The sequence below is a fragment of the Somniosus microcephalus genome, chromosome 5, assembly GCF_052327205.1.
Source record: "Somniosus microcephalus isolate GS21.2 chromosome 5, FLI_Smic_1.0, whole genome shotgun sequence".
Lineage (NCBI taxonomy): Eukaryota > Metazoa > Chordata > Chondrichthyes > Squaliformes > Somniosidae > Somniosus > Somniosus microcephalus.
The window spans coordinates 174,598,189-174,613,346 of record NC_140991.1 but is presented as its reverse complement, the minus strand read 5'-3'; the positions used below and the strand labels follow the sequence as shown (position 1 = coordinate 174,613,346).

General features: G+C 43.8%; 1 protein-coding gene across 2 annotated transcripts in view; it reads right to left on the bottom strand.

Moving 5' to 3' along the window:
* The window catches only part of LOC147117448 (ATP-dependent translocase ABCB1-like), a 174,744-nt gene that overhangs the window by 105,268 nt on the left and 54,318 nt on the right, over nt 1-15,158 (bottom strand). For both annotated transcript variants that reach the window (XM_085988444.1, XM_085988443.1), the window contains exons 9-10: nt 9,545-9,715; nt 8,712-8,873 (exon numbers count right to left, since the gene is read on the bottom strand). In XM_085988444.1, coding sequence (XP_085844570.1) covers nt 8,712-8,873; nt 9,545-9,715 — 333 coding nt within the window. The remainder of the gene's footprint in view (nt 1-8,711; nt 8,874-9,544; nt 9,716-15,158) is intronic.

Below are 15,158 nucleotides of genomic sequence, written 5' to 3'. Positions count from 1 at the left end.
GAAGAGAAAAAGATTGGTGATTCAAGCGTAGGTCATTTGCAGTCAGAATCAGGATAATTTATAATGGGGAACAAAGAAATGGCACACCAATTAAATACATACTTTGGTTCTGCCTTCACAAAGGAGGGCACAAATAACCTCCCAGAGATGTCGGGGAACAGAGGGTCTAATGAGAGGGAGGAACTGAATGAAATCAGTATTTGTAGGGAAATGGTGTTAGGGAAATTGACGGGATTGAAAGCCGATAAATCCCCAGGGCCTGATAATCTACATCCTAGAGTACTTAAGGAAGTGGCCCTAGAAATAATAGATGCGTTGCTGGTCATCTTCCAAAACTCTATAGACTCTGGAACAGTTCCCATGGATTGGAGGGTAGCTAATGATACCCCACTATTCAAAAAAGGTGGTAGAGAGAAAATGGGGAATTATAGGCCGGTAAGCCTGACATCGGTAGTAGGGAAACTGCTAGAGTCTATTGTTAAAGATGTAATAGCAGAGCACTTGGAAAACGGTGACAGGATCGGACAAAGTCAACATGGAATTACAAAAGGTAAATCGTGCTCGACTAATCTACTGGAATTTTTTGAGGATGTAACTGGTAGAATAGATAAGGGAGAACCAGTGGATTTGGTGTATTTGGACTTTCAGAAGGCTTTCGATAAGGTCCCGCATAAGAGATTAGCGTGTAAAGTTAAGGCACATGGGATTGAAGGCAAGGTACTGTTGAGGGGGATGACTCACCAGGGGAAGGCAGCAGCAGCCAACTTCCTGGCACTGGGGGTGCTCCTGCTGCCCAGGAAGGGGGGAAAAAGAGTGGGAGAGCAATAGTGGTAGGGGATTCTATAGTAAGGGGAACAGATAGGCGTTTCTGTGGCCGTAGACGTGAATCCAGGATGGTTTGTTGCCTCCCTGGTGCCAGGGTCAAGGATGTCACTGAGTGGCTGCAGGGCATTCTGGAGGGGGAGGGTGAACAGCCAATGGTCGTGGTCCACATTGGTACCAACGACATAGGTAAAAAGAGGGATGAGGTCCTGCATCAAGAATTTAGGGAGCTAGGTAACAGATTAAAGAGCAGGACCTCAAAGGTTGTAATCTCTGGATTACTCCCAGTGCCACGTGCTAGTAAGTATAGGAATGGGAGGATAGAGCAGATGAATGCGTGGCTAAAGAGTTGGTGTAGGGGGGAGGGTTTTACTTTCCTGGATCACTGGGCCTGCTTCTGGGAAAGGTGGGACTTGTACAAGTCGGACGGGTTGCACCTGAACCAGAGCGGGACAAATATCCTTGCGGGGAGGTTTGCTAGCACTGTTGGGGGGGGGGTTTAAACTAACTTGGCAGGGGGATGGGATACAGAGGGGAGCTGAAATAGGGGGGGGATGTGCTGCCAATTATAGAGAAAAAAACAAGTCAGCTTGGTAGACAGGGCAAATATATAAGGGCAAGGCTGGATGGCATCTATTTTAATGCAAGGAGTCTTGCAAATAAGGTGGATGAACTGAAGGTGTTGATAAACACATGGGAGTATGATATTGTTGCTGTCACGGAGACATGGTTGAGGGAAGGGCAAGACTGGCAGCTCAATATTCCGGGGTACAGAATCTTCAGGCGAGACAGAGGGGGAGGTATAAGAGGAGGGGGTGTCGCAATATTAATTAAGGAGTCAATTACTGCAGTAAGGAGGGATGATATATTAGCAGGGTCCTCTAATGAGGCCATATGGGTGGAGCTTAAAAACAAAAAGGGGGCAAGCACTTTGCTGGGAGTGTACTATAGGCCTCCAAACAGTCAGGGGGAGATAGAGGAACAGATATGTAGGCAAATCTCAGAGAAATGTGCAAATAATAGGGTAATAATAATGGGGGATTTCAACTTCCCCAATGTTAACTGGGATAGTCAGAGTGTGAAAGGCTCAGAGGGTGTAGAATTCTTAAAGTGCATCCAGGAGAGCTTTTTGAGCCAGCGTGTAGAAAGTCCTACAAGAGAGGGGGCGGTACTGGACCTAATTCTAGGGAATGTGGCCGGCCAAGTGGAAAAAGTGCTAGTAGGTGAGCACTTTGGTGATAGTGACCATAATATGGTAAGATTTAAGGTGGCCATGGAAAAGGACAGGGATGGGCCGGAAATAAAGGTTCTAAATTGGGGGAAGGCCGATTTTAATAGGATAAGGCAGGATCTGGCCAAAATGGACTGGGATCAGCTACTTGTAGGAAAATCCGCATCGGAGCAATGGGAGGCTTTCAGAAGGGAGATTGAGATCATACAATGGCAACATGTTCCCGTAAAGGTCAAGGGTGGTTCCAAAAACCACAGGGAACCTTGGATGTCAGGGGATATACGAGAATGGATTAGGAAAAAAAGGAGGGCTTTTGGTAGATACAAAAGGCTAAAGACGGAGGAAGCCCTAGAGGAGTACAAAAAGTGCAGGGGGATACTTAAAAAAGAAATTAGGAGATCAAGGAGGGGCCATGAAATAACACTGGCGAGCAAAATAAAGGAAAATCCGAAGATGTTTTATAAGTATATTAAGGGTAAGAGGATAACTAGGGAAAAAATAGGGCCCATTAGGGACAAAAGTGGCAATCTGTGTGTGGAGCCGGAAGATGTAGGAGGGGTTCTAAATGAATTTTTTGCATCTGTTTTCACTATGGAGAAGGACGATGTAGACATAGAAATAGGGCGGGGGGACTGTGATATGCTCGAACATATTAACATCGAGAGGGAGGAGGTATTGGCGGTTTTAGCTGGCCTAAAAATGGATAAATCCCCAGGCCCGGATGAAATGTATCCCAGGCTGCTGTGTGAGGCAAAGGAGGAGATTGCGGGGGCTCTAACACATATATTCAGGACCTCTCTGGCCACAGGGGATGTGCCAGAGGACTGGAGAACCGCTAATGTAGTACCATTATTCAAGAAGGGTAGTAGGGAAAAACCGGGGAACTACAGGCCAGTGAGCCTAACATCAGTGGTAGGAAAATTATTGGAAAAAATCCTGAGGGACAAAATTTGTCTCCACTTGGAGAGGCAAGGATTAATCAGGGATAGTCAACATGGCTTTGTCAAGGGAAGATCATGTCTGACTAATTTGATTGAATTTTTTGAGGGGGTGACTAGGTGTGTGGATGAGGGTAACGCAGTGGATGTGGTATACATGGATTTCAGTAAGGCCTTCGATAAAGTCCCGCACAGGAGACTGGTCAAGAAGGTAAGAGCCCATGGAATCCAGGGTGCCTTGGCACATTGGATACAAAACTGGCTTAGTGGCAGAAGGCAGAGGGTGATGGTCGAAGGTTGTTTTTGTGACTGGAAGCCTGTGGCCAGTGGGGTACCACAGGGATCGGTGCTGGGTCCCTTGCTGTTTGTGGTCTACATTAATGACTTGGATATGAATGTAAAGGGTATGATCAGTAAGTTCGCGGATGATACAAAAATTGGTAGGGTGGTAAATAGCGAGGAGGGTAGCCTCAGTCTGCAGGACGATATAGATGGGTTGGTCAGATGGGCGGAACAGTGGCAAATGGAATTTAACCCGGAAAAGTGCGAGGTGATGCACTTTGGGGGGACTAACAAGGCAAAGGAATACACAATGAATGGAAAGACCCTAGGCAAGACGGAGGGTCAGAGGGATCTGGGTGTGCAAGTACACAGATCCCTGAAGGCGGAGGAACAGGTGGATAAGGTGGTAAAAAAGGCATATGGGATACTTGCCTTCATTAGCCGAGGCATTGAATATAAGAGCAAGGAGGTTATGATGGAGCTGTATAAAACACTGGTTAGGCCACAGCTGGAATACTGTGTGCAGTTCTGGTCGCCACACTACAGGAAGGATGTGATCGCGTTAGAGAGGGTGCAGAGGAGGTTCACCAGGATGTTACCAGGGCTGGAGCGCTTCAGCTATGAAGAGAGATTGGGCAGATTGGGTTTGTTTTCCTTGGAGCTGAGGAGGCTGAGGGGGGACATGATTGAGGTGTACAAAATTATGAGAGGCATAGATAGGATGGATGCTGAGGAGCTTTTTCCCTTAGTAGAGGGGTCAATAACTAGGGGGCATAGATTCAAGGTAAAGGGCGGGAGGTTTAGAGGGGATTTGAGAAAGAACTTTTTCACCCAGAGGGTGGTTGGAGTCTGGAACTCACTGCCTGAAAGGGTTGTGGAGGCAGAAACCCTCACAACATTTAAGAAGCATTTGGATGTGCACTTGAAATGCCATAGCATACAAGGCTACGGGCCAAATGCTGGAATATGGGATTTGATTAGACAGGGCTTGATGGTCGGCGCGGACACGATGGGCCGAAGGGCCTCTATCCGTGCTGTATTACTCTATGACTCTACTGACTTGGATAGAGAACTGGTTGGCAGACAGGAAGTAAAGAGTTGGAATAAATGGGTCTTTTTCCGAGTGGCTGGCAGTGACTAGTGGGGTACCACAGGGATCGGTCCTAGGACCCCAGCTATTCACAATATATATTAATGATCTCGACGAGGGAACTAGATGTAATATCTCGAAGTTTGCAGATGACACAAAGCTGGGTGGGTGTGTGTGCTGTGAGGAGGATGCCAAGAAACTCCAGTATGATTTGGACAGGTTGTGTGATTGGGCAGATGCATGGCAGATGCAGTATAATGTGGATACATGCGAGGTTATCCACTTTGGTGGCAAAAACAGGAAGGCAGATTATTACCTGAATGGCAATAGATTGGGAGAAGGGGAAGTGCAACGAGACCTGAGTGTCCTTGTGCACCAGTCGCTGAAGGTAAGTATGCAGGTGCAGCAGGCGGTTAAGAAGGCAAATGGCATGTTGGCCTTCATAGTGAGAGGGTTTGAGTACAGGAACAAGGATGTCTTGCTGCAGTTGTACAGGGCCTTGGTGAGACCACACCTTGAGTATTGTGTGCAGTTTTGGTCACCCTATTTGAGGAAGGATGTTCTTGCCATGGAGGGAGTGTAGCGAAGATTTACCAGACTGATACCTGGGGTGGCAGGAATGACGTATGAGGAGAGATTGGGTCGATTGGGCTTATACTCGCTGGAGTTTAGAAGAATGAGAGGGGATCTCAATGAAACTTATAAAATTCTAACAGGACTAGACACAAGAAGGATGTTCCCGATGGTGGGGGAGTCCAGAACCAGGGGTCACAGTCTAAGGATAAGGAGTAAACCATTTAAGACAGAGATGAGGAGGAATTTCTTCACCCAGAGAGTGGTGAACCTGTGGAATTCTCTACCACAGAAGGCAGTTGAGGCCAATTCATTAAATATATTCAAGAAGGAGTTAGATATATTTCTTAAGGCTAAAGGGATCAAGGGATATGGGGAGAAGGCAGGGACAGCGTACTGAGTTTGGATGATCAGCCATGATCTTATTCAATGGTGAAGCAGGCTCGAGAGGCCAAATGTCCTACTCCTGCTCCTATCCTCTATATGTTTCTTTTTTCTATGTTTCATCTCATAGATCGGTGGTGAGTGCCTGATTCGTTGCAATGCTCACTGTAGTGTATTCGAAGTTGTTTTTTTATTCGCTTATGGGAGCAGGGCGTCGCTGGCAATGCCAACATTTATTGCCCATCCCTAGTTGCCCTTGAGAAGGTGGTGGTGAGTCGCCTTCTTGAACCGCTGAAGTCCGTGTGGTGAAGGTACTCCCAAAGTGCGGTTAGGGAGGGAGTTCCAGGATTTTGACCCAGCGACAATGAAGGATCGGCGATATACTTCTAAGTCAGGATGGTGTGTGACTTGGAGGGGAACTTGCAGGTGGTGGTGTTCCCATGCGCCTGCTGCCCTTGTCCTTCTAGGAGGAAGAGTTCGCAGGTTTGAGAGATGCTGCCGAAGAAGCCTTGGCGAGTTGCTGCAGTGAATCTTGCAGATGCTACACACTGCAGCCACGGTACACGGTGGAGGGAGTGAATGTTTAAGGTGGTGGATGGTGCGCCAATCAAGTAGGCTGCTTTGTCCTGGATGGTGTTGAGCTTCTTGAGTGTTGTTGGAGCTGTACTCATCCAAACAAGTGGAGAATATTCCATCACACTCCTTACTTGTGCCTTGCTTCTGGTTTATGCCTCAGTTGAGGAAGCGCTCAGTCAAGGTGGCGAGAAGGGTTTCCCAGGAGGTCAGACTGGAGATGGGTGTCAGGCTCCAAACTTCCACCATGAGTAGGCCTGCTAAAAGTTCCCCCAGACCTGAGACAAGAAAGTTCTGCCACCTGCAAATGATGATTGCTGAAAATTCCTTTTTAATGGTAGAGCTGCAGCTGTTAGTAAGCAGTTCACTTGTGAGGTCGCCAGGATTCACTGGCGTGTTCCAAAGGAGACGTGTAGGATGTGGGAAGAGAGATAAAATCAGAAAGGCCTCTCAAACTGGGATTATAGAGGCACTTAACTGGTTCTTAAGCGCCTTAAGGGCATATCCCGCCTCTTGGAGATGGGATGGAAATGGGGTCAGAAAATACGCATTTGGGAAAATTGCTCGGAGGCGGGATCGGGCCCGCTCGCCTTTTTTTTGCGATTTTACCACTTCACACACCTCCCATCCCGCCTCCTTGGGCCTGGCAAAATCGAGCCCTATACCTCTATTTATGAAGCTCAGGAACCTCGAAGCTTTTTTAACTGCTTTCTCAACCTGCCCTGCCACCTTCAATGATTTATGCACATATACCCCCATGTCTCTCTGTTCATGCACCCGCTTTAAGATTGTACCCTTTAGTTTATATTTCCTCTCCTCATTCTTTCTACCAGAATGTATGACTTCACACTTTTCTGTATTAAATTTCATCTGCCACATGTCTGCCCATTCCACCAGCCTGTCTATGTCCTCTAGAAGTCTATCACTATCTGTGGTAAACCACTGTTATACCTGCCTGTGTGGGTGTTTGTATTCCACTGTGTACATGTCTGTACATGCCTCGGCTGACTCCTCCCACGAGTCCAGGTATAAAAGGTGACTGCTCCACAGTCCCTCTGTATTCTGGACTGGTCGACCACTCAAGGCACACCTTCATTCTCTTGTTAATAAAAGCCTGTTAGTTACTCGCTTAACCTCAGTCTTTTGAGTAATTGATAGCGCATCACTATCCTCCTCACTGTTCACTATACTTCCAAGCTTTGTGTCATCTGCAAATTTTGAAATTGTGCCCTGTACACCCACATCCAAGTCATATAAAACAAGAAAAGCAGTGGTCCTCGTACTGATCCCTGGGGGACACCACTTCCTCCAGTCCGAAAAACAACCGTTCACCACTGCTTTCTGTTTCCTGTCACTTAGCCAATTTCATATCCATGCTGCCACTGTCCCTTTTATTCCATGGGCCTTAACTTTGCTGGCAAGCCTATTATGTGGCGCTTTGTCGAATGCCTTTTGGAAATCGATGTACACCACGCCAACCACATTACTCTCATCAACCCTCTCTGTTACCTCATCAAAAAACTTGATCAATTTGGTTAAACACAATTTGCCTTTAACAAATCCGTGCTGGCTTTCCTTAATTAATCCACACTTGTCTAAGTGACTGTTAATTTTGTCCCTGATTATTGTTTCTAAAAAACCCACTACCGAGGTTAAACTGACTGGCCTGTAATTGCTGGGTTTATCTTTACACCCTTTTTTGAAGAAGGGTGTAACATTTGTAATTGTCCAGTCCTCTGGCACCACACCTGTTTAGCAGGTGGATTGGAAGGTTATGGCCAGTACCTCTGTGATTTCTTCCTTCACTTCCCTCAGCATCCTAGGATGCATCCCATCTGCTCCTGGTGAATTATCTACTTTAAGTACAGCCAGCCTTTTAGTACCCTTGTCTTTATTAATTCTTATCCCATCCAGTATCTCCTCTATCTCCTCCTTCACTATGTCTATGGCAGCATCCTCTTCCTTGGTGAAGACAAATGCAAAGTACTCATTTAGTACCTCAGCCATACCTTCTGCATCTATGCGTATGTTTCCTTTTTGGTGCCTAATCGGCCTCACACCCCCCTTACTATTTTTTGCTGTTTATATGACTATAGAAGCCTTCTGGATTAACTTTTATGTTAGCTGCCATTCTAATCTCATACCATCTCTTTTCCCCTCTTATTTTCTTTTTCACTTCTCTGAACTTTCTATGTTTAGCCTGACACACAGCTATACTGGATTGATATTTTACATGTAGCTATACTGCTGTGACATTGTACACATGATTCACACTGAAGTGATATTGTACATGTGACACACTGCAGTGATCTTGTACACATAACTCATACTGAAGGGATAGTGTACACGTAAATCATAAGATGATATTGTACATGGAACTCACACTGCAGTGTTAGCGTATCTTATGACTAATACTGCAACAATATAGTACCTTTACTGATATTGTCCGAATTGACTCATACTGTAGCGAAGGTTTACCATGATTTACAGTGCAGTATTTATTTTGCCACAAACCTAATAGTAAAATGAAATTATATATTTTATAATGTTACAGGGAAGGAATATAGGGGCAAAATCTTCCAATTCCTCATGCCAGTGGTGGCATCTTACACACAGTGGATTGTTTATTGGAAAATTGCAGCATCGCAATTTGCCAACGAGCCATCTGCTGTGTGTGAGGCTTTGCCTGTGGCAGGTGGTCTTTGAATTTTTTTTGTATGAACTCTTCTTATATTATAAAGATAAGAAAATATTTACTTCCTCCAGCTGTATGCATTGCATTTTATGTTGAGATATCTCCCAATAAAGAAAATGGTACCTGTGCTGATACAAGTGAGTGGTAAACTCCATTTTTTTGCATCAGTTCTGCATGTGTCCCTTGTTCCACTAAAACTCCATTTTGAAAGCTTGCTATTACATCTGCAGTCCTGATTGTGGACAGGCGATGAGCGATTATGATCGTAGTCCGCCCTTTACTTGCCTGTGGAAGTTAGAAAAGGAGCTCTGGTGAAAAGTTACCAGATTTCATTTCTTTAACAGATTTGCTCATATACGATTTTATAATTTGATATGAAAAAATAATTTGTGTGAAAAAAGTGTTCCCTATAATCAGTGTGTGCATGCAATTTCTCTGTGTTTTCCACAGTTGTGGCTGGTGATCAGGAGAACCCCCGTGGAAATTCAACCCCTTAATGAACTTGATTTTCAGAGAAACTAGGGAAATAATAAATACGTCCTTGCCAATATCATTCACATACTGAGAGCAAATAAAAACATATTTTCACAGGCATTCTCCTGGTTGTTCACTGTAACTTTGGCAGCAGATTCAAAGAAACCACAGCAAAACAATGTAAAATTAGCCTGTTAGCCTCTTCCAGGTGATTGCATGACAGTGAGTGGGAGGGAGGGAAATGAAGGTGATGGTGCATGGAAGTTACAGCATGCCAGGACAGGTCAGGCTCAATAGACCAACTGGTCTTTTCCTGCCCTCTTTTTACATGTTCATGAGTTTTTACTATGTTTAAAAATAATTGCTCAATTGTTTTCTGCATAACATTAGGCATTTCCTATATGTGTCCCACAAATTAATTGGCACATTTTTTTTGTTTCTTTTGCTTAATATGTACAACTACTGTGTTTGGTAACTTGTACCTTATCTAATGCAGCTTGAACCACAGCTTCACTCTCTGTGTCCAGGGCAGAAGTGGCTTCATCTAACAAGAGAATCTTTGGGTTACGCACCAAAGCCCGGGCAATTGCAATTCTTTGTTTCTGTCCTCCACTCAATTGTGCACCTCTCTGCCCAACAAGGGTGTTTAATTTCTACAATAAAACACAAGATATAAATTATATGGACTCTTCACTACAGAAATTCAACATTAGAAATCTTTGCTTCATACAGTTAACCCTTTAAGGACAGCAATGATATCTAGGCACCACAGTAAGAAGATTATTACAAGTTGCAGCGGATACTTGGATGGAGGTTCAGCCCACAAATGAGCTTGCAATAAGTTCCTCAGCTCAATCACATCGCCGCAGTGATTGTGCCAAGCAGAGACTGGGCATTTCCCAGCAGGGAGGGAAGAACAATCAGGCAGCCTTGATTGAATTTTTTGAGGCGGTAACAAGGAGGGTCAATGAGGGTAGCACATTTGATGTAGTCTACATGGATTTTAGCAAGGCTTTTGACAAAGTTCCACATGGCAGACTTTTTAGAAAAATAAAAACCCATGGGATCCAAGGGAAAGTGGCAAGTTGGATCCACAATTAGCTTAGTGGTAGGAAGCAAAGGGTAATGGTCGACAGGTGTTTTTGTGACTGGAAGGCTGTTTTCATTGGCGTTCCGCAGGATTCAGTATTAGGTCCCTTGCTTTTTGTGGCATGTATCTATGATTTAGACTTCAATGTAGGGGGCATGATTAAGATGATACAAAAGTTGGCCATATGGTTGATAGCGAGAAAGAAAGCTGTAGACTGCAGGAAGATATCAATGGACTGGTCAGGTGGGCAGAAAAGTGGCAAATGGAATTCAATCTGGAGAAGTGTGAAGTAATGCATTTGAGGAGGGCTAACAAGGCAAGGGAATACACAATAAATGGTAGGATACTGAGAAGTGCAGAAGATCAGAGGGACCTTGGAGTGCATATCCACAGATCCCTGAAGGTAGCAGGACAGGTAGATAAGGTGGCTAAGAAGGCATACGGGATACTTTCCTTTATTAGCTGAGGCATAGAATATAAGGACAGGAAGGTTATGCTTGAGCTGTATAAAACACTAGTTAGGCTGCAGTTAGAGTACTGAATACAGTTCTGTTCACCACATTACAGGAAAGATGTGATTGCACGAGAGAGGGTACAGAGGAGATTTATGGGGCTGTTGCCAGGATTGGAGAATTTTAGCTATGAGAAAAGACTGGACAGGCAGGAGTTGTTTGTTTTGGAACAGAGGAGGCTGAGGGGAGACTTAATTGAGGTGGATAAAATTATGACGGGCCTAGGTAGAGTGCGTAGGAAGGACCTATTTCCCTTAGCAGGGAGTTCAATAACCAGGGGGCATAGATTTAAAGTAATCGGTTGAAGGATTAGAGGGGAGCTGAGGAGAACTTTTTTCACCCAGAGGGTGGTTGGGTTCTGGAACTCACTGTCTGAAAGGGTGGTAGAGGCAGAAACCCTCATCACATTTAAAAAGTACTTGGATATGCACTTGAAGTGCCGTAACATACGGAACAAGAGCTGGAAAGTGAGATTAAGCTGGATCGCTCTTTTTTGGCCTGGCACAGACAAGATGGGCTGAATGGCCTCCTTCTGTGCCGTAGATTTCTATGATTCGGTCACCCCAGCTGTTCATGTGGTGCCTTGCGTGGCATTGGTGGAGACAAGGAAGCAGCTTGTCTGCCTGTCCACTCTCATGATTAGTCATGGGATGCTATGGGAAGGCACAAGAAAAGAAAAGGGAATGAAAATGTCTCAAAAATATCTAATCCTTAAAAAAATAAATACTGACTCTTTGCATGAATTTTCTCAAGGATAGGAACATATAATTCTCAAAGGGACCATTGCAGTCCATCCAGCTGGCCCAAGGTTGGTGAAATACCAAAAATGACTTTCTTTCTCATATCCTTTTATCCCTTTCTCTGGCTAATATATATCCTGTTCACTTCTGATTCTGCTCACATCCACCTTCACATTTTCCCAGGCAGTTTGTTCCCTATGTAAAGTGATGAAATGATAACAGTTCACCTTTCTTCATCCAAGCTTGAGTCCATGCTCCCTTATTGCAGAGTTTATGATTATATAAATGCATTCAGTTGAAAATACGTGATCCCGCTCCATCACCAATACAATGGCGAAGCAGGACTTCCCCTGGAGCAGGAATCATCTACACCAGCAACTAACATGCATGAGTTCATCAGAATTCCCGGTGTCAGGCAATTACCATATAGTGGCTGAGCAGTTGCCTCAATATCGGTGCAGCTGTACTGCCCACTAGGTGGGAAGGGCAGGAATATATGGCAGAAGGCAGCCACTTGAGTCCAGAGCCAATAGATATGACAGGAGATGCCTCAAAGCAATAAAAGTTGGGCTCTTTGCTGGATTGGCCATTTTCCTTACAGCAGCCTCTTACAGGTGAACAGTGTAACGATCAATAACATGTCATTCTATAGTGGACACTAGGTGGAGCCGGAGAGCTGTATAGCGCTGTATGTATAAGACTACACTACCCAGCTGTATATATATTAAGACTACATTACCCATGAGGCACTAGGCTACCCACAAGGCAACAGTCAAGATGGAAGCCTCGACAGATACTGTACCAGTCCACATGTGCTCAATAAAGTAACTAGCAAAAGCTACCTGTGTTCATAATAAGAATGTCTAGTTATTAATGAACATAAGATGGTACCAGGGTGGTGAAGATCTGCTGAAAATTGTGAAAAGCGACATGGAGAATTTGAAGCCACCAGAGCGTTTGAATCTCGAGGAAAAAATTGACTACAATTGGCAGATTTTTAAACAACAATTCGAACTCTACATTGCAGCCATCGGATTCGGTACGAAGCCAGACGCAAGGAAGATAGCGTTGCTGCATACGGTTGCAGGCCCACAGGCAATAGAGGTATTTAATACATTTGTATTTAATCCAGAGGAGAACAGAGCAAAATTAGAAGATGTGCTAAAAAAAATTTGATGCACATTGCTCTCCCAAAAAGAATGAGACCTATGAAAGATACATCTTCTGTTCTCGGACACAGCAGCAAAATGAGACTTTTGATAGCTTTATAACTGATCTGAAACTGAAAGCACAGACATGTAATTTCTCTGAGCTGAAATCATCCATGATTCGTGACCAGATTGTGTTTGGTATTCATGATAAAAAAGTCAGGGAACGTCTGTTGAGAGAAATCGAACTAAATTTGGAAAATGCGGTGAAAATATGCCAAGCCAGTGAGCTAGCTCGAAAGCACGCAAAGACTTTCAGTGAAATCAATAATGATGCGATTGTAATGAGTGAAAATGCTGCTGTCGGTGCTGTGTCCTACAAGGGGAAGAAACGTGGGCAGAACAGAAATGAAAAGCAATCGGAGGATGACATTTTTAATTGTAAACGCTGTGGTTACAAACACCAGTTAAGACAATGCCCAGCATTTGGAAAAATGTGCACAAAGTGTAATGGAAAGAATCACTTTGCCAAACAATGCTTTTCAAAAGTAAAAACAACGAAAGGGCAACAAGTTAATGTGATTGAGGACACTGATTTAAGTGAGACATTTTTTGTAGGAATGGTGTCATGTGACGATATCAAAAAAGATACAGAAAATGTGCAGCCCTCAGAAATGGACAATGCTGAACATAAAGTCAATGCAGTAAAAGTGGACAAATGGATGATCCCACTGCAGATAAATGGAGCATTAGTTACATTGAAACTGGACACTGGGGCAAAAGCAAACTTAATCAGTATGAGTGACATAAAAAATATGAAAGAAAAGCCCAAAATACAGAAAAAGTCAGTACTACTGAAGGACTATAATGGACAGAAAATAGATAGCTTAGGTGTATGCAGACTTAAAGTGACAGTCAAAGACAAAGTGCATCATCTCATGTTTTCTGTTGTGGCTGAAAGGCTTGATTCGATACTAGGTGACAAAGCTTGTGAGGACTTAGAACTGGTCAAAAGAGTCTACCGTATAAACTGTGCCATAAGCAGACCAGATGACTCAGGTGATGAAGCAGAGAGCCCATCAAGGATGAAAAGGCCAAAGGGTATCCATGTCTTCAAAAAGCCTAGTTTCTCCAAGAAGAAAGAAAAAGACTTTAAGGTCAAAGAGAAGCCAAAGGAAGAAAAGCACAAAGAGGAAAAACACAAGGAGAAAAAGTCCAAAGATATAATCGCAGCAGATGTTGTTAAGCAGTGGAAAGAGAAAAAGAAAAAGAAGAAGCCTGCACCAGAGCAGGAAGCAGTTCCGGTGGATACTCCTTCTTCCCTCAGGCCAATCTTTGGTGTTCCATTAGCCGAGGCTGCTGAGAGGACTATGCTGTATGATGGGATCCAGCTGCCAGCAGTTTTTTGAGAGTGCATTGACTACATTGAGAGTTATGGCATGAAGAGTGAAGGAAACACTGAAACCCTCTCCAAGCAAAGATCGCAAGGAGACCTCGATCTATAGAAGAGCAGATCGATGACAATGCCGCAACTGCATCTTGTCATTCACCGCCAGAACAATCTCATGAAGACACATCAGACTTACACGTGTTGAGAAGATCCACACGTGAAGTAAAAAAGCCTGATAGACTTAATCTTTGAGTACAATGTAAAGCTTTGAAAATGTGTTGACTGTTTTGAAAATGTTCATGTTTATAGAGCACTAACAAAAGTGTTACTGATATTATCTTTATTGTTTTCTTGAAAGTTGATTGATATAGATTTTGTTAAACCTCAAAGAAAGGGGGATGTAACGATCAATAATGTGTCATTCTATAGTGGACACTAGGTGGAGCCGTAGAGCTGTATGTATAAGACTACACTACCCAGCTGTATATATATTAAGACTACATTACCCATGAGGCACTAGGCTACCCACAAGGCAACAGTCAAGATGGAAGCCTCTACAGATACTGTACCAGTCCACATGTGCTCAATAAAGTAACTAGCAAAAGCTAGCTGTGTTCATAATAAGAATGTCTATTTATTAATGAACATAACAAACAGTACATTGGGGACTGATGGGAAATCTGGTGGGTGGCATTGTTTCGTCAGTCCGGCCTTTATTCTTGTTTACAAATCCCTCCATGGTCTCACCTCTACTTAACCCTACTCGCACTACTTCCCAACCTATACCTATCAGACTTCCGAATCTGGCCTCTTGCATATCTCCCCCTCCTTCTGTTCCTCTATCAACGATACAGACTTCAGTCGTCTCAACCTCGCTAACTAGAACTCCCATAAACCACTTCACCTTTCTGGTTCCATCCCTATCATTAATAGACTTCCCAAAACTTATTTTTTCAACCAAACTTTTGGTCATCTCTCTTAAATCTTCTACTACTACTTGGTCTGCTCTTCCCTCTGTGCCTTGGGCTGTTTATTATGTTAAAGGCACTTTATAAATGCAAATTGTTCTTACAATTTTTAAGGTGCAAAAGACTAAATAACAGCATGCATCTATCAAGAGTTTGTTGATTAAACAGCTCTATAGGTATTGTACAAAAATGTTACAATCCTCTTTTTTGCAGTATAAAAGTATTTTTTGCTCCTTTTCATTCCTTTG